The sequence below is a fragment of the Penicillium waksmanii genome (assembly GCF_028829765.1).
Source record: "Penicillium waksmanii strain IBT 27052 chromosome Unknown utg000008l:1.0-5622682.0:1.0-5626561.0, whole genome shotgun sequence".
Classification (NCBI taxonomy): Eukaryota; Fungi; Ascomycota; class Eurotiomycetes; order Eurotiales; family Aspergillaceae; genus Penicillium; species Penicillium waksmanii.
This window is the reverse complement of record NW_026643254.1, coordinates 4205807-4229712: the sequence shown is the minus strand read 5'-3', so window position 1 is coordinate 4229712 and position 23906 is coordinate 4205807. Positions and strand designations below refer to the sequence as shown.

Sequence of the window (23906 nt, the reverse complement as noted above, 5' to 3'; positions counted from 1 at the left end):
AAACGACGGCTATGTCGTAGCGTGGATATCCAAAGATTGAGAAGAGGAGTATTGTGGGCAAACCACGGCCATCTCTGGTAAAAGGCAAGAAATGGGTTCTGTACTAGCTTGTCCCACTCCTCGGGTGTGCTTCCCAATTGTGTTATATAACCCTGCTCATGCCTTCCTTACCTTCCCCAGTTGCACTCCCAGCCCCCCAGTTCAATTCCCGCCAACCGCACTTTTCTGTTTTTCTTTTCTCAGGAATTATCCTCCCCCCCCCGCATATGACTTCAGTTCGAACTTCAAGTTGCTCAGCTACCCCAACTCACCCTGCAACACTTCTTCAATTGCCCCGACCTTAATTTCCACCTCCACCTACAACAAGGAATAAATTGTCCCACCTCCACTATGTCTTCCGCTGCCTGCATCTTTTGCAAGATTATCAAGGGTATGTTATAGCTGTATTTGCTGCACCGCATTTCCCCTCAACCCCTCCTCCCGAGCGATTCCGTCGCCGAGAATATCGCTGACACTACCGTCCAGGTGATATCCCTTCCTTCAAGCTCTTCGAGAGTGACAAGGTCTTTGCTTTCCTCGATATTCAGCCCCTCAGCCGTGGCCACGCTGTACGTCTCCTTTGTGTACCCTTCCCCGCACGGGCGCGTGTACCTCGATTCGATGCTGCGCTTCTTTGCACATCGTCCTGTTTTATTGCGACCTTCTTGCATCGATTCCGTCTTGTCCTCAGGATATTGTGGCAAGCAATAGTTTGGTGGAAAGCAAAGGCTAACTGCGTGATGAACAGCTCGTTATCCCCAAGTTCCACGGCGAGAAGCTGACCGATATTCCCGACGAGGACCTGCTTGAGATTCTGGTGAGTGACCAATTATCTGACCAATCTATTATAGATGGGATAGGACTATGGTGAAATCGCCACAGGAGGATAGTTGATGCAGTTGGGAGCTCCGGGGGTCAGGGACTTGACCTGGGTCGCCAACCACCAAGGTCCCTAGCTGCACGACCGGGGCTGCTGTGCGGAGATGCTGGTACTGCAAGATCATATAGCTAACTTGATGTTTATTACAGCCCGTTGCAAAGAAGATTGCCAAGGCTAGTGGTGCCACCGACTTCAACATCCTGCAGAACAATGGCCGTATTGCTCACCAGGTCGTTGACCACGTAAGTAGAACGTCCGCCGACACTGATCAAACATTATGCTAACAATCTTGGATCAGGTTCACTTCCACATGGTATGTAACTTCGAAATACATGGTCGATCGCATTCGATCAGTTTCCCGATCTGTCCTAGCATCCCATCTCAGAAGATATTTACTGACATGTAACAGATCCCCAAGCCCAACGAGAAGGAAGGCATGAGCATCGGCTGGCCCACTCAGGCCACGGACATGGACAAGTTGAAGGCCCTGCACGAGGATATCAAGGCTAAGATGTAAAAAAAACACCAATAGGTTGTCATTCGTTTAGCCCCAAAGATATAGGAGAAGCGTACGAGTAGTATAGCTACTCTATTCAAAGCAGACACCATTAACCCAACAAGATCCATTCAATTAGCTCTGTCAATTCTATGATCCTCCACAATGCTTTGTATTTGATCTATACAATCTCACATAGAACCAGAACCCGTACAGGTATATACTACAAATCCATGCAATGTCACAAATCTCAAGTCAGACAAAGACTAGCATATGCTCACCGAAACCCGAGCATTGCCGAAATCAAACAGCTGACATGTTTCACTATGCGGTTACCTCACTGGCAGGAGTTTGTTCTTCAGTCTCGGTCTTCTTCTTCTCCGCACCGGGATAGAAATCGATCTTGCCGTTCCCTTGAACGATGTTAAGTCTGTCATAAAGCGAGCGAGTTCGAATATATGGGTCGAGCTCCCAATACTGCTTGCGAAGATGCTCAATCTGACCATCACGCTTTTTCTTAGCAGCAGAAACAGCCTCGCTCTCCTGCTTGAAGCTAGCTTGGATCCATTCAATTGTGGCCTTTTGAATGTCCTTGGCCAGTTGCTGACGCTCAGAGATCAGCCTATCGCGAGTCTCCGTATCTTCCATCTTGCTATTTTCGCCTGCCTCAGGTTCGACATATTTGTATTCCCAGTCCTCTCCGCCCTCTAGTTCTTTCATAATTTGGCTGGGCGGGATGAAAGCTTCTAGGTCTTCACGGTTCTTCGTGAAGTTGATCTTTGCAGCTACGACGGGGTCGAGCCAGCCCTTGATGATGCTCCAGATACTGGAGAAAACCCAAGGAGCCTTGTGAATGAGCACGGTTCCCAGTGATTCGGGGTAGTTGGCTTCAAAGCACTTGATCATGAATTTCACAGGGGCATAGTCCTGGAGAATAGGTTAGCAAACGTGGTGTTCGTCAGATCAGCAAAGAAGGATGCTCACCATATTGGCCATTCCAAAGTCGGTCATATCAAAAATAATGGTCTAAGTATCGTCAGCTATATTTCTCAACGGGAATTGTGGTATGACTTACAGCAGTTTCAACCGGTGGCGCCAACAGTAGACGGGCAGTTTCAATGGTGTAGACGGTAAAGCGTTCCAAGGTATCAACCTCTTGATCCGAAGCATGGTGCAGGCGAACACGAACAACACAAATAGGACGACCAAATTTGTCCACACCGTGCAAGAAACTCTTACCCTTGCGCATCTGGTACAAGAACTCCTCGCCCTTTTTCTTCTCCGCCGCGTCCGAGCTCTGCGACAGCTTCACAGCTGTGGCTTCCCCATTGGCCATAATATCATCATCCACGTGGACATCCTGTAAGCGCCAGCGCATGGTGGAAATCATCATGACCAATGCCTTCTTGACATCCCACTTGCGCGCGCGCAGGAACCTGAGTAGCAATCCATCCGGGTGATCCTGCTTGACCATATTCCAGAAAGCTGTACGGATCTCCTCGGGTGACATGTCGACAAGGGCCTGCTGGAATTCCTTGGATTGACCATACTTGTCATCGCTGCTGTCGGAGACGTTGATCGAGGCAAGGCCAGCAGTGATTCCGCTCGCGGAGGAGACACTCTTCGAATCGTCGTCACCATCGTCGTTGCTGCGACCCCAGAGTCCCCATCGACGTTTTGAGGGCTTGTCTTTCTTAGACGCGCTGGCTGCAGCAACGTCAGCGCTCTCCTTGTCCTTGGCCTCGGTTTCAAGGGCCTGGATGTCGACGCCGAAGACCTTCAACGTCAGGACCCAGAGTTCTTGCAGTTTGGCCTCCTGCTCCGGGGTCAGGGTCCCGACGGTGCCTGGGGCTGGTTCGATGGGCATGGCTTTGAGGGTATCGAGGACACCGAGGAAGGGTTCTTGCGGCGGGGACCGGGTATGTGCGGATGGTGGTAAGTCGATGGATGTGAAGTAATTATGGGCCCAGGCGCCTCCACCAACAACAAGCAGGGAGATTGAGATCCAGAAGGACGAAGCGGTTCTCTGCTCGTGCTGCGCGGGGTAGGAGGGAACGAGATGGGACCGGGGAAGATGGCCGTATGAGCGAACGATCTGTGCGCGTCCGGGGGAGGCGAGGGATTTGGCCGAGGGTTGGATGCGCCGGCGCAGGATGGAGCTGGCGCGCATGTGGCGGGAACCGGGAAGACTTGCAGAAAAAAAAAGGGAAATCTGAAACCCAATCTGAAGCCTGGAGGTGAGTGTGGGTGGAAATGGAAAAGACGAGTGAGACAAGCAGGGCTATGCGATGACGGAGGAGCGTTGCGGGTGGATTCGCCTACAAACGTACATCACTACAACAATAACACAATAACACAACTACTAGTATGTACACCTAAGATTGCTGATGGAAATCAATACAATTGAGAAGAATGGAACTAAGAAGACAGATAGACTTTGTCTGTTCTAGATCTAGCAGTACCCTTTATTAGAATAGACCCTCCCCACCTCTTTAACTACCGTTAGACCGGTGAAGTCATCCCATCCCGCAGTGGCTCCTTTTGTCGCGATGCGGCGGGGGAAAGATCTTCATCCACTTTGCACCCAACTCGAACCGAATCGACCCTAAAAATCCACTCCTATTGCCCTCTTCCTCGTTGGCCCAATTGCTGCCCGGTTCACCTTAATACACCCGGTGTCGAAATCCCCCCCCCCGACCCCCCACTCTACCGCCTTCTGCAGCCTCGGAATTTCCTCGCAAACAACTCCATCGCGACGCTCACCCACCACATAAACAATGGACGGCGCACCTGTACCATCGTCCTCGCGACAACGGCCCTCCTCGCGCCCTACAACACCCCTACGTCCCAGCTCACGCTCGTCGCTACGAGAAGCTCATGGATATGGCCATAGCATCAGTGCCTCGGGATACAACCAACCTGCCATTAATGCCCTGGAGCCTCAGTTTGCGGAGCTCGCCGACTCCATGGCAGACTTGGAGGCCAATTTCATGCACCTACAGCTGATGCACGAGAGTTTGACTCGGTTCAGTGAGAGCTTCGCCAGCTTTCTCTACGGATTGAATATGAACGCCTTCTGCGTGGATTTCCCCGAGGTACGACTAGACAGAGAGAGACGAGAATTGAAGCTGCAACCCACGACCTTCGGATAGAATGCTGATGGGGAGAACTTTCTAGGCTCCGATTTCCGATTCATTCAAGCGAGCTAAGCAGGCGGAGGCACAAAAAGGTATGAGGGTGTTGGATTCGGTGATCGAATCTTCGAGGACCGACCGCTAATTTCAGACGCAGAAGCAGAAGAATCCGAAGCTGCCCGTCCAGCCGATGACGGCGAGATGACTTTCTTGTGAGTGGTGACTGGTGACAATATTAGCTACCGGTTAGACATGTCCATTAACGAGCCGGTTATCAGAACTACGGACACATCTTTTGTCGAGCACCCACCGAGCACCATCTCCTCTAAACCGACATCGAAATACTCAACGAGAGGCACAACACGAGGCACAACGCGAGGGACCACCAGGGGCGCGGTTCGTGGCACAACGCGCGGCTCTACGACAAGTCGATATGCAACTCGAGGGTCATCTACGCGCGGCCGGGAGAGTGCGCTGCCGCGGGGACGAGGCACGCGATGAAGGGAAACGGGTTCATATTGAGGTGAAAGGGATAGTGAGGGGTATTGGAGATTGGTTAATAGGGTTACTTTGGCCCATCAGTTGTAAACGAACCCGATCGTTGGTAGAGTTGCTGTACTGTACGAGCTGGACTCGGAGGCCGGAGCCGCATGGGCATGGGCATGGGCATGGGCATGGGCATGGGCCTGTTGCGACGAGATGAATTCAATAAACCTTGGAATATATACTAGTCACGAAATTAAATTAAATAAAATAAACTATAGTCAACACAGCGAGCACTCTTAGTATAGAATACTCCTAGTAATATAGTAATATACTCAAGGGCTACTCCCATCGGTGGCAACTCCGGTCTCCCGGCGGTAAATCGGGCGAAAAAAAAGGCCCGCCAACCTCTCCGCCCCCCCCGAGCATTGAAGTCAAGCAGTGGCCCATCCCGATCAAAGGTCCGCAACTTCGCATAACGCCATTGGTCCTATCTCTATTCATTCTGTATTTGGGTATGGTGAAAGTGTCGCCCTGTGAAGGCTGCGGCAACCCTTGCGAGAGAGCCATATAGCTCCGTTGTCTTGGACATTCTTGGACATTCTTAGACGACCTCCACCTTTCCCACTGGTGGGCGCTCCCCTATATCCCGATCTCCGATCTATGTGATCTTCCCTCCCCGCGCTCGGTTATTGACTCCTCCTTGATAGCCTGAGTGCAATGCTGGTTTTCCCCGGGGCAAGTCCGTGAGGCTCATCTGCTTTTTTATCTCGTTGCCCCCCGCGGCCACCATCTGCCGAGTTGCGCGCGTGGGCCATATTGGGCGTCGGTCTATCCGCGTAATCCATCCATCTTCTTACCTTGCATAGAGGTCTGGGACCTTGTATCGGCGTGTCATCTCTGCATTCTATCAGACTCGGTTGATTCCTAAGACCCTTCGGTGCTTGCTATCCCTTTCTTCTTCTTCTCTACGTGCATCCAATCACTGCCACGGGATTCATCATGGCAGCAGCAAACCTTGACTCCATCCAGATTCTTTCTGAGGCGGCTTATGGCTGTGGTATGTACCAGCTCTACCCAGCTGACCTGACTACTCCCCGGATGTCCGGGCTATCAGTTCATTCAGCTGATCTCATTAGAACACCTCGCGGCTGTCCTCCGGGACCAACAGGCTGCTGGCCAGTTCAAAAGCGGTTTCCGAAAACACCATAACTCCCTGGCTCCTTTTACAAAACCGGAGGCAGTGGCAGTTCAAGCTTCAGGTCTCCGCACCGTGGCAACCTTGAAACCAAAGTACCACTGTTTGACATGCTCAGAGACGTGTTTGAACTCCGAGCGGAAAGCACACACAAAAAAGACCGGACATGTGTTTTGTATGTGCCCTCCCGCTGCAGGTACTACCTAGTTAGTGTATATGCTAATTAATCTAGACATGGAATCCCGCAATCGCTTCATATTTTGCGAGAAATGCGTGGATTTTGTCTACGACCATGGCCTGGAAAAGCTCTGTGGCCCTGTTATCAAGCCTGAAAATGCGGGTTAGTCAAGCTGTACACTGCTTGGAGACTTTCCAAATCCCTAGCTGCAAATACTAACTTAATAAAGATGAAAAAGGCAAGTGGGTGGAGGATTCTGCATCAGAGCTCTACGTCAAGAGTAATGCCTATAAAAATCCATGTTCCCGCCGTGGTGCTCGGGGCGTGTGGAATATGGGACAGACATGCTACCAATCAGTCATTCTCCAGGCCTTACTCCACGATCCAACCTTGAACGCCTACTTCCTAGCGGGTGGTCATGACGTACATACTTGCAAAATAAACTTTTGTATGGCTTGTGCCGCTGCCGAAGTGTTTATGGATTTTAACAGCGGTGAAAAAACCGACGCCGTTTCAGCTGCAACTCTCCTCTACCATGGATGGGACGCGTCAAGGGTATGTGTAGATTCTCGTTGCCTACTTACTGCATGCGGCTAACTTACCATACAGGAAATGGCAGGCTACCGACAACAGGATGCCCACGAATACTTTCAATTTCTGGTCAATTCTCTTCACTCTTGTACGCCAGGGCACTCAGAGAGCTATGGTACCAAGTGTGAATGCTTCTTCCACCAAACATTCTATGGAGAACTTCGCAGCAGCGTCATGTGCCACAAATGCGGCAAAACAACACACACCTATGACCCAATGGCCGATCTGAGTCTCGACGTGCAACTTCAGAACAAGAAGCGTAAGCTGGGCCGATCGACTGCCTCCTCCTCGACCACCGCAACCTTGACTGGCTGCCTTGACAGTTATACGGCTGTCGAGGACCTTCACGCTGATGCTGCATATCATTGTGAAAAATGCGGAAATACACCCCAGCGCGCATCCAAGCGACTCCAGATACGCAAACTGCCTGTAATACTTTGCATGCAACTAAAGGTTTGTGGATCAGATATCTTCCACCCCCCAACCCATTTACCATTTTTACTGTACTAATATGCCGACCAGCGCTATGAGCATACCTCGTCCTCTTCCGAAAAAATGGAAGGACATATTGACTTCCCTATAACCCTCAACATGCTCCCTTATACCGTCAAAAAAGACAAAGAGCGCGTCGACACCTCGAAGTACATTTACGACCTCTCTACAGTCATCGTTCATCAAGGAACGATGGATACTGGCCATTACTATGCCTACACCCGCTTGGGAGCTGACAAGGTATGCATTCAAACCACCTTATCAATCACTTAAGTGCTATGCTGACCGTTTTGTAGTGGGCTCTGATGGACGACAACAAAGTCACGGTTGCTAGTGTCGCAGATGTTCTGCGACAGAATGCATACCTGCTGTTCTATAGCATTCGATCTATAGGCACGGGGAATAATAGCTCCAAATAGAGACAGGGCACTGCCCCTGTAAGATTGAATTAGAGATTGACAGGCGTTTTATCGTTAATGTATATAGCGAGGAAAGCGCTACGAACAACTGATTTTTACAAGACTTGGACCAAATGCTGTAGATATCTATGGGCCTGGGCGAAGGACCTCGGGACCATGATAATCCCCGGGGCCCCAATCGTAATGGCCAGGGCGGCTTCCCCAGTGAGGCTAGGCTTAGATAGTACCTGAATCCAGATAAGGTTGACCATAAGGTCGATCGTTGCATGCCAAGTTATCAATAGACAGAGGGCCTCTCGATTCAACAGAAAACATCACATTCAAGTCTACGACCATTCCAAGGGAGGAGAGAAAGAATCCTTCTCTGAGACTATCTCACTTGTGACTACTACGAAGAAACTGGTATGAATCCGGACGAATATGCCAGGCTCGAAGCATTTCCGAGCCGAAACATCTCCCGAATTCGTACACGTGCAAAGCATTAAGGAACCAGAAAATCCGTCATTGACATTGGATAAAGGAGAAAAAAGGATGTAGGTTCAATCCATCCTCGTTCAAAAACTCTTCACTCAACAACCCCATTCCCCGTCTCGTCCATCAGATTTCACACCCGAGACACCAAGCAACAAAAAAATAGTAAAGAGAAAGATTTTTTGGGAGCCGTCATGCGAAAAAAGGGAGCGCGGGCGCAGTCGTTTCCCCGGCGCTTCGAAACATTTCTCCCACCCCGCACCTCAGTCGAGTGCCAGGGTACGTTGAACGGATTGTGGAACGCGGATGGATCGAGAGGGCGTTAAGGGTGGACATTGGTTTCGTATTTTGTTTAACGGTACTGTAAAGGTCGAGGTTAGATTCTGCTTTTGATGGTGTGGCCGACAAGTTCCTCATGAAGGAAGGGTAATTTCCAATTCCAGAATTCGTTCGAGGTCGGCGAGTGAGGGTGTAGACGAAACGAACCTTGTTGAAACCGATGTCGGCGGACTTCTCACGGAAGCACTGACGGCAGATGTTCATCTGTAGGACGGAGCCGGATTAGCCAAATGGGTCCCCAAGCACATAACCCGCATGGACTGCGCGCGCTCGATATCTCAATGAGAGGTTTCACATACACCGTACTTGCGGATCAGACCGGCGCGGTGAGCGCAGACACGGCTGAAGTTCGATCCAAATTAGCAAGTCGTCCAAGACCAAAATGACACCTCCGGTATTTCAAGATCATTCTGTATCGTCCACCACCCGTATTCGAGGATATTTCGGATTCTTATGATGTCTTGTCGAGCGAGAGAGGGTCGGAGGAGATAATTATTTCAGGGGGGGTACACACCAAGAACGGGCACCCTTGCCGTACCTGTGTAGAGAAGTCCAGTCAGTCATTTGTTCAATGTGTGCATTTCGGCAATTCGCAATTCGTGCAGCGCTCGTGGTTCGACTTACTTGCGGGGCCGGCTGAACCAAACGGACTCGTGAGTCATCTTGAGATGTCGTAGGGGGTGAGTTGACCGGGGGGTTGTTGACGTGAACGAGGGGCGTTGGCGGCGGTTGAAGAGGGCGAAGTCGAAGTCGAAGGTTAGGGTTGAAAATCGTTGTGTGCTGTGCCCCAATTGGTGATCACGCACGGACCAACTCCTCGCTTGAGCTAAACTAGTCCACTTTAGGAAATATTGGTGCCTGAGGCGGAGACAGAGGGTTGGGGTCACGTTTGATTAGTCATTTTAAGATCTATGGGAATTAAGATTCGCAGAACAACTCAATTCGCTTAGTTTAAAGTGGACATTGGAGGGTATGAACTATATACGTCAAGGGAAATGGGCAATGCATGGAATAGAAGGAAAAAATCGTTGCAGTTGCAGTATCATTGGCTACAGGTGCTCCTTTTGAATACCCTATATGTATACGGCTTCGGGCTCCGGCTTCGTTTTCCTACTGCACATTGTTTCTTTAATCTTTCTATTTTATTTCCTCCGGATACAAAGGCTCGCTTCAGAAGTGCAGACAATGCAATTTTGTAAGCCCACGTTTAGTTTTATTCGCTTGCCATGTGCAATAGCAGACAACGATCGTCCCTCATCTTCATGTTCACGATTTAACTACTGAAAACATAGTGGTCACACTCTAAAAGCATGCATAATACACATTTGAGAAAGACCAAAAGGCCCCCATCATGCCTTCGGTAGGGATCTCCTTGGTAGTTAGTCTTGGGGAACTCGAGACTGCCACACGCTCGAGCCAGACGCCAAATACCGCGACAGCGCAGGGCCGGTGTTTCCAACCAAAACCATCAGCTTGGTGAGTAGTATCTGAGAACAAACTTAGAAGGACATAGCGGGTGCGTGATATTTCGTCTTAAGTTACGCCGTTGTACGATAGGCCAATCATATCTGTGCTCTTTCGATTGGCCCGCATGAAACTTCTAATCTCGAGGGATCTGAAAGATATCGTCGACTAAATCAATCATCTTATTTTTACCTTGAGCTCCTCGGGAAATTGAATTGCCGCATTGAATATCAGGAGAAAGTTCCGACCTTTTTGCGAGTATCAAGTCCACCCTGACAAGAGGACGGAGAAGAGAGGGTGAAATGGGCAATGACAACCCATTGATGACTGCCATCAGCATAACCAAATCCAAGATACTCCCAGTGAAAGCCTTCAATGGTGAACTAGTCTCCGCTTCTTCAGTTTTAGTCAAAATGATACCTCGATGTGGGTGGGCAGGTGACTAGCGCCAAGTGCCAAGTGCCAATCCAACAACAGTGCAAAGCATATGATTCAGCACAATTTATGCACACTATTCTCTGCGTACATATGAGAGACTCACTCTATATACCATTTGGAGAATAGCCATGTGGATCGCACGGGAGACACCCCGGCGAATGAATGCACCGCCTATTGGGTTAGGCGGCGACCATTTCTACAGGGCTGTCTTGCTCGAATTAGCAATATGCATCGATCGGGGGATGTGGATGCAGATGGCTCATCGCAGTGTGGCGTAATGGGGACTCTACAGAGTACTGTAGTGCAGGATTCGCTGATTACTGGTAGGTTCTGGGTACGCATTTGAGTTTTGGGGTTTAAGGATGGGTAGATTGAGAGCCTCTGGAGTTTACTAGATAGCTAGACCACCGCATTTGCAGTCAATATTGTGCATTGTGTAGTGCGCGCATAAATCACATGCATGTGTTCGGCACCACGAGTGCAACAGAACACAAACATCCAAATAAAGGCGCTGGAAAAGCACCGACGCTTTAGCCATTGTCACACCGTACGATCGTGTAGCACCCCAGCGGTTCCCATAGTCCGGGGTAGGCAGAAACACCAGCATAAGAAGGCGGCGTTCTTTGACTCGTCTAGTAGTCAGAAGTGGGGGGGGGGACAAGTCACGCAAGAGTGTGTCATATGACAGTTTCGATGAGATCAGAAAAAGTTGCCGGATTTTGTATTCCTATTCCGTTCAAGTGAATAGATAGAATAGGTCAAAAATGGAATTAAGAAAAGAAAACTTGCCGGGCGTGCGCGTACGGTGCGTGTGCAGAGGCGCAGTACCGGATGGTCGCGGATGTCCCGCGGGTGCCGATTCAATCTTGCCCAATCAATACGGCGCGAAGATCGTCAGGTCGACGGAGACGGGTCCGGTTCGGTCCCGCTTGTGCGGATCTTGGCTTGTTCAATTGCCTGTATTTGTTTCAGGGCTTTTCGTCTGGCCTTGTGATAGTCTCGGGCACTTTTAGCAATGATGATCATCACTCTCAGATGCGGAGGTGGATCTCATAGAAGGTATGTACTAGTAGTATATCGCTATATCCGAGTCAGAAATTAGGACCGGATACCTCCATACACATAGTTAAATACAGCATTGGACGCACCACGCACCAATTCTTGGTTGAAATGACTTCGTATAACCGTATTTCACCTCCGCTTTTCAGGGATTTCTTGGCGCCGGAGGATGAATCAGTGGGTCTCCAGGCGGTGATAGACTTGGGACATTCAAATATCTTCTGCCGTCCAGGAACCAGGCACGACCGGGCCAAGCTATTCAGTGTTAGATGACCGCCGTGCTGGATTATCCCATTTCGAGCGAGACCCGCTCCTCGACCAGGGTGAGTCCGGATAACTCGGTTGACGAGGTTGCTGGTTTCTTCCTGGCCATTAAGAGACTATACGCTGCGGGGTCTTGGCGACAGACACTCACGTATTGGTAATCGTCCTACTACGTACTTCTTCGTCATTCGCGTCTTGATTGCATGGGCCACACCCGAGCATCTCTTCGATCTCAATTGCCTTGGCGACGAGAGTGGAACCCTGACTGACCATGTAAAAGCCCCGTGTAGAAGGACATCTTTTCAAAAGAGAAAGCGCCTTGTGCCTAAGATAAGATTGTCGGCATTTGAGTGCTGTTATGAGCAAGGGCATTTCGACCCGAATTTCAAAGGTGAAATGTGGTTGTCATCCGTTAAGATAAGCTGTCGCTTCAATGGCCTCCTCTCCATGCTGGACAATCTCTGTGAATGTATCTATATATTGTTCATACATTGTTTCGTTCTGGCGCAAAGATGTAGCAACCAGCAAGTAAATGGCATAATAGATCATGATAAGTGTGGACATGACACCCGGTTCTGAATTCGGGACTAGATGTGCCTGGTCACGCCGCATGTCAAATGCTTGTTTCCATTGCTGGAGCTTTTCTTCCAGACTCTGCCTTCGAGATTGAAAAGTCCCATCTAGCGAAGAATGTCCGAACTGTTTTTGATGTTGCGCAACGTCGCTTTCATAAGACAAACACAGAGCCACCTGATGGATGAGAGCATGCCGTGCGTATCCAATGTCAAATGCTGTACTGATTGCGGCCTTGGTAGTGATAGTTCGAAGGGTATTCTGACTGTGATATATGTAACTGCTCCCAGTCTGACATATATTGCAATTATTTGTTCCAGAAAGGCCGAGTAGACTGGCCGTCTCCCCACCCGTGGACACAAGAGAATATTCTGTATCATTTTCACGACTTGCTGGTATGGCCGAGTTGCCTCTATCGTGTGACCCTGTAGAGTTTCAATGCAGATAAACAATGTGCAGGTGATGAGAGCTACATGTATATATATTGTGCCTCGCTGAATCTGAGTCTGCACGCCACTCAGTGATTGAGAATAGCATGACACTGCTTGGGCATAATTTGGAGGTGGACTTGATCTTCGGGGTTGATCCATCCAAAATGGACCACATCCCAGTAGCTCGTGGGCGGCTCTTCATACAATGAGCTCTGCGGGCTCAGTTCGGCAGACCTGCAGGATGATTCCTTTCCAGAAACCCACATCGAGGACCCCCGCAATCGAGGGGCCAGCATGATAGAAGTAGAACTCAAAGCTGTGTCTTTCACTGAAGCTGTGAGAGGGAGAGAAAGGGGATGATTGGATAGCTGCACCACAGTGGGACAGATCTGTTCGATGTGAGGGGCTCAAGTAGTCACATCGTCGGCCTGTGCTCAAGCACCGTAGACAGGATGGTTTCTGTTCATCGCATTTGACACGACGAATCCTACCCAACTTAGTATTTTGCTCGAACTATAAAAGTATCGGCTGACACACATACTTGCAGGCTTGACACCCGGTTTTGCTCTTTGGGACCATCCCTTCGGGTGAGGACTTTAGGTCCCCCTGGTGGAGGCATCCGAGCCTGAATATTGAGTAAGGTGTTTGTTGCTCAAGAAACCATAGCTCTTGGCCACATTGGGTTGTCGCACAGGATTGGGGTTGACATGGACAGATGTGGGGAGAGCGGTTCCCAATTAGGCTAACTATCGCTAGCAAATCTTACTAAGTAGGAGTTAGAACTGATGGACTTGGGGTGATTTCCATGATTATTCAATCAAAAGAAACCAGTTCTGTAAATATTTTTGTGCACTTTCCGTACGTGGTTTGGTTACATTTGTGACCGCTTGTCAGTCATGCTGCATGGCTCGTCACAAAAGGAGGGGGGATCATCGGTTTGCAGGTTCAAGCTCAACCCATCAGTATATTTCTAATCATTCTAAACCTTAAACGGTACCCGATTTTGCTTACGGAGTAGATATATCTTTATTCATCATTTACAAATCTCACGTATGAGTATCCAAGTTGCGTAATTTCCACTTCGAGTGTTAATTCCACAGACTTGAAGGCGATCATCGACACTGGTGAGTGTACTTCGAATCGGGGGCAATGTTCATCGAACACCCCTGGCGGCTATACGGAGTGCGGATATAAGATGAGTGGCACTGGGGTTCCTTCCCAACCTATGGCAGTTCATTAGTCTCGGACATTGGTCACGGTGTGGTCTTTGCACGACTTTTGAAAGGTCATGATGCTCGGCTCAGGAAGGCCGAGCGCCTTCACTCGGGGCCAGCGGAGCTAGGGCTATTAGCTCGGGGATAACATCATCCTGCATCTGCAGGCTAGAATGATTCACGCCTTGTCACAATTAGGTGTGGATCCGGTCGTGAATGTAGTGACGAGGTGGATGGGGGCCAGATCAAGGTCTTACTCCACATGGTCGGACCACGAGTCGTCTCAATCATGCCATGGAATGATGATGGCTCTCGAGAAGAAGATAAACCAAAGCAGTAAGAGAGCCCAGAGTGAGATTTTGCGTGGAGGTCTGATAGATCAGCGGCAGGCCGACCGAGGGAGGATCAGACCCCGCCAACGAACAACTCAAAATAGTGCGGCTCGGAAGCTCGCAATCAGCGAGGCCGAGAGGGATACGAAAGGAAGAGTACGATGCCGGGGGGGTCCGAAGCTGACCGAGTGGATCTGTGCGTACTAGTATACGATTGTGGGCACTTTTAGTGGCACTGTCCTCGGACTCTCCCGTAGTATGGAAAATATTAGGTTATGGTATTTTGATGATACTGGTATGGATTCTCCAAAGCAAGAAATGATCTTCTGGGCTATGTGGTCAATCCAGATAGTATTGGAATTCTCCCCTTCAGGGTGGGAAATTAAGGGCTACTCTGTCGACCGAGGGGTGTTGTGTCCACTATGATGACCAACCGCTACAGGGCTGAATCATGGAGCCCAGCAGAAGCAAAAGAACGGCCAAATGCAAATGCATATGCATATGTGCTCGGGGTCAGGCAGCATCTTTTGATCTCCTGGCGGTGTATCCATGTCCAATGAGGCAAAGATCGATTACATCATGAGGAACGCGCTTGTAGCATTACTGCAGGAAAATGCTGGTAAGTACAAAGAATGTCGCTGAGATTATACCGCCAAAATCCGCAGATGCAGATGCGGAACAAGGGACCTTGGTTCTTGGCCAGCCCAATTTCTGGGTAACTGAGGTCATTTGCCTCAACCCCGAGTTCGACCTCGATTTCGGCCTCCCGGCTCTTCCGAGAGAAAATGAAGAGAAAGTGAAATTCCCTGATTGGATAATTTCTTTCAAATGCAAGAACCATCGCCAAGGCTGAATGGAGCCTTTCGATTTTTCTCTTTTCAGTATTGTTACAAAGTGAACTTTGGACGTGGTGCAAGACAAAGAAGCTCTAATGGGTAGGACAATCTGGTGTACATCTATCTCTATAGGAGGGGGAGAACACGCCGACCCAATGGAATATTATCCATCCCTACCACAAGCACCAGTTGTAAATGCTCTAGATGATGCACGGAGCTCTGAGCTAATTACTGAATCGGAAATTCGGGCCAGCCTCTCTGTGTGAATCATTCTAGCCAGGAAAAGTAAAGGAAAAAAGAAAAAAAGAAAAAAAAGAGAACGGCTCCCCGGAAGCGCGGCTTGTTGCCACGCACTCCATTTCTATGCCCGCCCTCGGAGTATTGGAAATCAGCGATCCTTTTCACCTGAGGACAGAAATTCCCCCCCCCAAAAAACATTAATTATTATTGCAACTTTCTTTACCTTCAAGGAAATCGGCACCTTATTCCAGAATTATTAATTCCCTGCCCCACTGACCTCCTTTTATATACCGAGTCGACCTCCCCCGCTGCCTATACTTCCCTTTCAGCCCTATTCCTCGATCTCTCCCCTATTCTCCCCCAGCCCGCTCTAGACCCATCGGGTGGTCTCTCAAAGTCATTCGATTGATGAGTCATTTAGTCCATACCGGTCTCTGGCAAAGCAAATGAAACTGGGAGAACCACGAAAATAAGGAAGCTTGCATTCACTGAGGAGTCTTGAAGAATCGTTACGTCACGATTCGACGGAGCTTCAATCTGACGCCTGATTGAAGCTCTACCTTTCTCTTTCTCTTTCTCTTTCGCTTTCTCTTTCTCTTCCTTCGTATCTGGCATACGCTCCTCACAGTAGTTATACCTCAGCTTTACGACCGAATTCACGCCCATGCGGCAAATAGCTATTCGCGCCGCCCTCGCGGCAGTTTTCCTCGCGGCCTCGGTGCTTGCGCATGGTGATGAATCGACGAACACGAATATGAACATGGATATGGACATGAACATGAAAACACCGGCGCCGGCGGAGCCTCCACATCCGAATAGTGAAGGACCGATGAGCTACTTCGCATACGATAAACACAGAGGCGCCATTCTGGCGCATATCAGTTTGATGGTCGCGGCCTGGTGCTTCTTGCTTCCTATATGTAAGCATCAACACGAACAGCTCGGAACCACGCGGAAACTTGAAGGAATGGAAACTAACTGGCGGTTTTAGCGGTCATGCTTAGCATCGCGCACTCACGATTTGCGTTGCCGTCGCAATTCGTGTTTATGTTGTGCAATGCCTTCGGCTTGCTTCTCGGCATTATTTATAATGAGCAGACACCCGACCTCTACGAAAATAACGCACACCACAAGATCGGATGGATTATCACCTGGGTGGTCAGCACTCAACTCATCTTGAGCTTGATCTTTGTCTATGCCGGCCACGGCGAGTCGAAGACTGAGTCTAGATCTTTTGAGCGTACTACTTTCCTCCCCGTCGCAACCGATGACCATGACCATGTCCGCATTTTCCCTACTGCTCCAATGCACGAATATAGGTGGTCTCGGGACAGTGGACAGGGTACTGAACCTAACTCGCCCAGCCATAGCCCTGCGTCTCCATCTTTTGAGCCTCCGGAATACGACGGATTCGGGAAACCCGAGGACGATATTCCGAGTGAGACTACTGGGCCGCGCCGCTGGATCAAGAGCACCTTTGTGGATCGTTTTCTGTCGAGACTTGTGCCTGGCATGGTTTCCAACCGCGTTTTGCGCGTTTTCTACGTGGTATATAAGGTGATTGACCGGATCATTCTTCCGTTCGGCTTCGTTGCTATGGCCACTGGTGCGGTCACGTACGGCGGTATAATGCGCAAGACAGATATTTTCAATGGCCTGGCACACTTTATCAAGGGTGGGATCTTCTTCTGGTATGGTGTGCTCACACTCGGCCGCTATATCGGCTGCTGGGCGGATCTGGGCTGGGCTTGGAACAAGAAACCCTCCGCTTCCATTGTCGGCAACTGGAAGTCCAAGGTCCCGTCCGCAGAATGGACTGAGTCTTTTGTCATCTTTTTCTATGGCATCACCAACGTCTTCCTGGAACACCTTTCCAATGCGGGCAAAGGGTGGTCGACAACAGATTTGGAACATGTCTCCATCACAGTTCTCTTCTTCGGCGGTGGCCTAGCCGGCATGCTCTTTGAATCTTCGCGTATCCGTGAAGCACTAAACAACACAATTCTTCGATACCCAGGACACGGTACTCGTGATGAGGGCTGGCAGCTTCCAAGATCACAGACTGTGTCTCTCAATCCCATGCCGGCTTTGGTCATCCTACTCCTTGGTATGATGATGGGTTCCCATCACCAAATTAGCATGACCTCGACAATGATACACAAACAATGGGGTAACATGCTGGTTGGTTTTGCACTGGCTCGCGGCATGACCTATGTCCTACTATACATTCGCCAACCCACTTCATACCTACCCGCTCGTCCGCCGACTGAGATTGTCGCTGCATTCTGCCTCATGTCTGGAGGTCTTATCTTTATGATGAGCGTAAGTACACACCGAGCCTATGAGTGGAAGCCATGGCAATATGATATACTAACCCGAACCAGACCCGTAACGTCATCGAGGCCATGGAATATTACGAAGTCGATGCGATGTTCACCTTCACCGTGGGCCTGGGTTTCACGGCCTTCATCATGGCTCTGGAGATTCTGGCCATTGCACTGAAGGCATGGGCCGTGAAGCGCGAGCAGCCTCCACAGCCGACCTACCGCTTCCCATAAATTATTTCCCATATTATGTTTCTGTTTGACAACGATACCCTTTACAATTATGTGACTTTTTCTTCCCCTGCGGTCATTTGCATTTATTCTTATTTATTTCTCCTCCGTCGGCGCAATCTTAATAGTCAACTTGTTGCCAAGGACGCCCAACATTCGCTCTGCAAAATCTGGGGGTATGAAAATGTGTGATATTAAAATCGGTTCTGAAATTTCCGAGATTTCGGAATGAGTAACGGATTAATGCGGTGGTAGTATATTCTTACGTAGACGATCATCCAGGATTTAGAAACAGAATGTCTGATTGTCTACATTTTCATACAGTATGTCTAGATTAATAAATTGATATTGTTCATGCTGTATGTACTACTATTTACTCTATTTTAACCTTAAAACGGCGCCACTATAGTACCTTAATAAGCCTTTAGCCGGCTCGGCGATAAGAGGATTAACGCCGGAGCTTCCCGTGCCGAGTACCGAGTCGGCAGTTGCGCTGTCTTGTGCTTCCCAGAGGTCATCACATTAGAGAAATTGTTCAATGGCTAGAATATTATAGACAGAATTGGACATTTTGTATCTGACCCCGCGGTACAAATTCTATCGTAGGTGATAGGTTCATCAAGTTCTGCTGCCGAAGCGTTGAGAAACAGTACATTAATAATCGAACACAGGCAGGCTATGACAACGAGGGGCAACGGCAGAGAAGGTGGGTCAGTGATGGATGCACAGGAGCTCGACTTAGTGCGAGTCTCGCGGCCCTTCTGGCAGTTGATTGGGCCAGCTGTGAATAGTTGGAGGTTTGGAGGTGGGAGTTGGAACGGGTCCCGATGATGGAAGGAGGGGCTATGATTTAATCAGAGCTCCCCTCGGATACTTTTCTGCAGTCCAACCCTCCCCTCTCTCAATTTCTCCCTCCAACCTCTGTTCCTCCAATCCATAATACCCGTTCCCCTATTTCCCCTATTTCCCCTATTTCCTCCATTTCTTTGAACACAATGGCCTCCAACCCCCCCCGCTGCCTGCTGCGCCTCTGGCTTCAAGCACGAGGGTACCCCTCTCGGCGAGGTCAAGAACGTTGACGGAGGTGAGTGACAGCTAGAGATTACATCAGAAAATTCCCCAGCTAATCAATCCATTCACCCCAGTCAACACCTACATCACCTACCCCAAGGACAAGAGTGCCGATAAAGCTGTCCTCTTCCTTACCGATATCTTTGGAATCTTCCCCAACGCTCAGCTCCTCGCCGACGAGTTCGCCAACAATGGCTTCCTGACCGTTATCCCCGATCTGTTCGAGGGTGACCAGATCTCTGTTAAGGACATGGAATCTGGCAAGGCTGACCTCCCCGCTTGGCTCCCCAAGCACCAGCCTGGCAACATCGACCCCATCATCGAGAAGACCATCAAGTATATGCGTGAGACTCTTAACGTGAAGAAGATCGCCGCCGTCGGCTACTGCTTCGGTGGCAAGTACGTCACTCGTTACCTCAAGCCCGGCCAGATCGATGTTGGCTACAGCGCGCACCCTTCTTTCGTCACCCACGAGGAACTGGGCGCGATCAAGGGTCCATTTTCTATCGCCGCTGCCGGTATGTAACAACTACCTACTCCGCACGACTTCGGAATTTAGTATTCTTCTAACACAAAGCAGAGACCGACAGCATCTTCACCACTCAGCTCCGCCACGAGTCCGAAGAGACTCTGATCAAGGCTGGTCAGCCTTGGCAGATCAACCTGTTCAGCGGCGTGGCTCACGGCTTCGCCGTCCGCGGTGACTTGAACGACAAGACCCAGAAGTGGGCCAAGGAGCAGGCTTTCTGCCAGGCTGTTGTTTGGTTCAACCAGTACCTGTAAGAGTGGGTTGCTATTGAAGCAAAGCCGGAATGAATGGCATAGTGCTTTGGCTGGCTCATGGTGAAGACATTGCTGATTGATGATGTGTAGAGTTAATGACGATACACAGACGGCTAAGTTATGAGGAATGAAAGGCTCTAAATAAAGCTGTGATAGAGCATAACCAATGAACAACTTGAATTTCCAAACAATAAGGAAAGGATAGAACCTTTTATGGGTGTATGAGTAGTTACATCAATATCTCAAGGTCGCCAATTTCGGGGTAGCCTCATAGTTTTCCATTTGGAAGAATCAGCCCAGGAGCCAACAGTTCAGTTTTCAACTGGAACAAATCAAAACCAGGTACAATTGCGATTAAATGAGAAGAAACAAACGAAATCCGCCTGATTCTACATCGATGTACTGTACTACTGTAGTAGTACATTTGCTCGACTCTGGCCAATCATGGATGAACCATGATTATGTCATCCGACACGAATGGTCGCTGTGGATCGCCCTAAACCCCGTTGAGGGAAAGCGCGAAAGTAGGGAAAGAGGGAGAGAGCGCAGGAGACCAGAACACAACAAAAGTCGGCGCTAACTGACCAGTCAATGTTATGATCCATTTTCGATTTTTGATTTCTTTCATTCCCAATGATTTCCATCTACATGAGTTCCGCCTGCCAAGATGGAGATGACTCCGGTATTGCCCTCGAATCTGGACTTTGCCGTCTATCGAGAAGACTTGAAACCACCGAGCCTTGAGGACATGCGTGTTTACTGGCACACTAAAATGCTGGCTGCACAGCGATACATGACTGTGATGAACGAAGGCTTCAGTCTTGCCCTCCATTTAAACAATGACCGATATGCGGACGAGCTAGAAGCAAACATCAAAAAGGATTTCAGCACTCAACGGCCGCGTGTTATTGACAACTCAGAGGATCCTGATTTGAGTTGGACCGATCTTATCAGAGAGACCAATGAAGCTTCTTTCACCCAGGTTGACAAAGGGTGTATTCGTGTTGTGTTCGCAATCACACCGTCCAAATGACCGCCGAGGATCGCAAACAAGTCTGCCATTACCACTCTATCTCAGTTGTGCATCAAATACCGCAACAAAAACATATTCACATCGAGAGAGATACCATTTCTGATCTCCGCACTTTTATTTCAGCTTGCAAAAAAGATCGGGAAGAGGGTGCGTCTCTTGGCAACACACTATTTGTTCGAATGGAAGACTAACCCGAGTAGCGGCCAAATTCGAGGAGAAATTGGATGATCTTCTGAGGGAACGTGATTACGAACTACGGGAATTACAAGAAACTTGGATATCTTCGTCGCGATCGATATCGTCTCCGCGCAATCTCTCTTCGGAGCCTACGAATATCTCGACCGGGCGTTTACCAGACACACTACCGTCTCCCCAACCGCATCAACCGCTTGTAACTCCAGGGGTGTTCGACAGACCTGTTCCTCGGTGGTTTCGAGAATCATCACCCGCAGGTTTGGTGATCATTATTGATTCTGATGATGACCCCCAACAAACCACCACATCTCGCCAACCAAGAACAGAAACTCGAATTTCAACGCGAACACCAACCCTAACCCCAAATTCCAATCCGGATAAGACACAAGTAACCCCGTTGTCGAATTCTGCAACCGATCAGCAGCTAGTATCCAGGGCTCAAGACGGATGTCAGATCACGAGAGTCCCGATTGCGAAAGCTCCGATAGGGCCCCAGGGGTCAATCCCAAGAACCCCAGAAGAAAAGTTACACGATTCTCACTTTATCGCCTTTCAACACGATCGCAAGATTCCTTGGTCTCGAATACGAGAAAACTACGAACAAAGATTTAAGGTTGCTCGAACTCAAGGAACCTTGACTGTGAGATATTTTCGCCTACCAAAAGAGGAGCGCGTGTCGAGCGGATGCGTGGCGTTGAAGCTTCACTCAAGACCGCGTTTGAAGGAACTGGTTGAAAGACTATGGCCTGGATGATATTGTAACACTCTATCTATGGAACTGCAAAGTTTAGTGCTGTGATATTATCATTTGTTCTTGTTCTTGTTTTGACTATCGGGCGTCATGGTTCAAAGACGCTGTCTGTTATGTGCTGAGGATTGCAAATACCTTAATATATCTGTCATTAATATAAACACCAGTTAAATCCTCGTTACATGTGCACAATGTGAAGATGATTATAGTTATACGAACTTGAAAACACAACTCGAACCCTTCTGAGGCCTGGGCCTAACAAAGGGGTTGACATGTCCCTGGTGACCACTGAGGATCAGGGCTCCTAGCCTCGGAATAGAGAACTACAAAGAGAAAGGGGAACGGGCTACACAGAGACTTCATACGTGTGCCTCGAGGATGCAAATAACTTGGACCAACAAAGAAATGACCGAATCCCTAGAGCATGTACTGGCAGAGAAGTAAACTTGAAAGAACTTGAACTTGAAGCATACTGCGCCCGCTTTGACACAATCGTCGTGGCATTGAGTCCGAGTCATTCAACAGTAAGGCTGTCCAGGTGGTTCCTTTTTTTCACGCCCGGGCGTTGAAAGAGCTCACCTCGATAACTTGGACATAAATATGTCGTATTTGCGGCGAGTAAAACTATTTACTCAGTTTACTACTTCTATCCAGGTGATTTATTAGGCGAAGAAATTGATTCTCATTACCGTCGGACGTGTACTTCTCCGAATTCGAGATCTATTTAGATACTGTCTGAACAATGCCACGCAAGCGCAAGGCGGAGACTGCTCCCGCTAGTCCAGGCCCCTCACAGCCTAGTAAACGGGGAAAAACAGAGATGATCGAGCTCGAAGAGAGAGAAAATATTTCTGAAAGTCGACGATGAGAGCATGAAATACAAGGAGTTGAAAAAGGTTATCGACTCTAGATATACTGGACTATACCCTCCAACAGCCCCTCAAAGGCCCAAAAGACAACACAGATGGCGATGGACAGGTCTGGAACCACTCACAGATCCCAAGAAGCTGCCTCCACTGTGGAACTGCGCTGAGCCTGATCTTGACGACAATGATATTGAGGGCCAGATCCAGAGGTGCCATGAGAGAATCGAGGAAAACATAATGCCTGATATATTCCGCAAAAGACTAACTCGATTTGAAGGACTGAAGCAAGAGAAAGATGATCTCATGGCTTCGGAGCCAGGTCTTGAGTGGGAAGTTGTGCAGCGCGTGAAGGAGCTGATCCAGATCGGACAAGAGCTAGAGAAAGATGGCGACCCAGAACAAGAAATACCGAATCTTCTGGCAATTATCGATGCCTATAGAACCAAGAATTTGGAATGGGAGTGGGGAAAGGTGACATACTGGGTCCACGGAAAGCAGGTCAATGAAGAGCCACGGGAATTTTCGTGGGACGATTTTGAGCGCAAAGCTCACACTGCTGGGGGCAAGGGGTTTTGGGTAGAAGGGGTAAGTTTGTAGTATCCTATCAACATATATTCAATACATTAACGAGGCTTGAACGTACCAGATTTTCAGCGGACCAGGACCCTATCACGATGAGTGGGCACTTGGGGCTTTAACAGCTGTTCCAGGTATACATCGATGGGGCCACGTTAAAAGGGTATGCTGCTCCTGGAAGATGATGAGATTTTTGAAGTGAACGATATCAATGTTATAATTCAAAGCCCTTCTAACCGATTGCTTTCTTTAGGTACCCTGTGTCATAGATCTACCTGGCTCTAATAGCATGTTTCCAGTCGAATTTATGGACGATACTGGAGCCTTCATCACAATAATCGATCAGCGCGACCTAGACGATATGGAAAATCAGACCGGAATAAAAGCAACAGTAGCAGGGTACAAAACAGGGGCCGGTGTCGCCGGTAGCTTATCAGTAAAAATAATAGAATTGATGATTACCCTGCCCCACCCCACTGATCCGGACCAAACTCGCATGCCTTTT

General features: G+C 49.1%; 10 protein-coding genes across 10 annotated transcripts; 8 read left to right on the top strand and 2 right to left on the bottom strand.

Annotated features, from left to right (window-relative positions):
• Positions 1-390: 390 nt before the first annotated feature.
• N7481_009942 (HIT family protein) lies at positions 391-1436 on the top strand (the record flags this gene model as incomplete). Its single annotated transcript, XM_057269161.1, has 6 exons — positions 391-430; positions 526-608; positions 788-856; positions 1069-1161; positions 1218-1232; positions 1329-1436. 6 exons carry the CDS (start codon positions 391-393, stop codon positions 1434-1436), a joined length of 408 nt encoding a protein of 135 aa, XP_057119838.1.
• Positions 1437-1739: 303 nt separating this feature from the next.
• N7481_009941 (CRAL-TRIO domain-containing protein) lies at positions 1740-3585 on the bottom strand (the record flags this gene model as incomplete). The annotated part of the gene is made up of 3 exons (XM_057269160.1): positions 1740-2342; positions 2400-2441; positions 2491-3585. 3 exons carry the CDS (start codon positions 3583-3585, stop codon positions 1740-1742), a joined length of 1740 nt encoding a protein of 579 aa, XP_057119837.1.
• A 607-nt stretch (positions 3586-4192) lies between these two features.
• On the top strand, positions 4193-5050 carry N7481_009940 (DASH complex subunit DAM1; the record flags this gene model as incomplete). The annotated part of the gene is made up of 4 exons (XM_057269159.1): positions 4193-4510; positions 4593-4644; positions 4707-4761; positions 4828-5050. The coding sequence occupies 4 exons, from the start codon at positions 4193-4195 to the stop codon at positions 5048-5050; spliced, it is 648 nt and encodes a 215-aa protein (XP_057119836.1).
• Positions 5051-6034: 984 nt separating this feature from the next.
• On the top strand, positions 6035-7910 carry N7481_009939 (uncharacterized protein; the record flags this gene model as incomplete). The annotated part of the gene is made up of 7 exons (XM_057269158.1): positions 6035-6092; positions 6172-6405; positions 6463-6570; positions 6638-6963; positions 7018-7452; positions 7522-7731; positions 7788-7910. 7 exons carry the CDS (start codon positions 6035-6037, stop codon positions 7908-7910), a joined length of 1494 nt encoding a protein of 497 aa, XP_057119835.1.
• A 663-nt stretch (positions 7911-8573) lies between these two features.
• On the bottom strand, positions 8574-9382 carry N7481_009938 (40S ribosomal uS14 domain-containing protein; the record flags this gene model as incomplete). Its single annotated transcript, XM_057269157.1, has 4 exons — positions 8574-8924; positions 9020-9062; positions 9235-9258; positions 9345-9382. 4 exons carry the CDS (start codon positions 9380-9382, stop codon positions 8574-8576), a joined length of 456 nt encoding a protein of 151 aa, XP_057119834.1.
• A 5662-nt stretch (positions 9383-15044) lies between these two features.
• Positions 15045-15348, top strand: N7481_009937 (uncharacterized protein; the record flags this gene model as incomplete). Its single annotated transcript, XM_057269156.1, has 2 exons — positions 15045-15114; positions 15161-15348. 2 exons carry the CDS (start codon positions 15045-15047, stop codon positions 15346-15348), a joined length of 258 nt encoding a protein of 85 aa, XP_057119833.1.
• Positions 15349-16235: 887 nt separating this feature from the next.
• Positions 16236-18129, top strand: N7481_009936 (Ytp1 family protein; the record flags this gene model as incomplete). The annotated part of the gene is made up of 3 exons (XM_057269155.1): positions 16236-16491; positions 16563-17893; positions 17956-18129. The coding sequence occupies 3 exons, from the start codon at positions 16236-16238 to the stop codon at positions 18127-18129; spliced, it is 1761 nt and encodes a 586-aa protein (XP_057119832.1).
• Positions 18130-19121: 992 nt separating this feature from the next.
• N7481_009935 (dienelactone hydrolase family protein) lies at positions 19122-19980 on the top strand (the record flags this gene model as incomplete). Its single annotated transcript, XM_057269154.1, has 3 exons — positions 19122-19200; positions 19272-19715; positions 19778-19980. 3 exons carry the CDS (start codon positions 19122-19124, stop codon positions 19978-19980), a joined length of 726 nt encoding a protein of 241 aa, XP_057119831.1.
• A 667-nt stretch (positions 19981-20647) lies between these two features.
• On the top strand, positions 20648-21013 carry N7481_009934 (uncharacterized protein; the record flags this gene model as incomplete). Its single annotated transcript, XM_057269153.1, has 1 exon — positions 20648-21013. The coding sequence occupies one exon, from the start codon at positions 20648-20650 to the stop codon at positions 21011-21013; it is 366 nt and encodes a 121-aa protein (XP_057119830.1).
• Positions 21014-22831: 1818 nt separating this feature from the next.
• On the top strand, positions 22832-23462 carry N7481_009933 (uncharacterized protein; the record flags this gene model as incomplete). Its single annotated transcript, XM_057269152.1, has 2 exons — positions 22832-23410; positions 23457-23462. 2 exons carry the CDS (start codon positions 22832-22834, stop codon positions 23460-23462), a joined length of 585 nt encoding a protein of 194 aa, XP_057119829.1.
• Between the last annotated feature and the right edge of the window lie 444 nt (positions 23463-23906).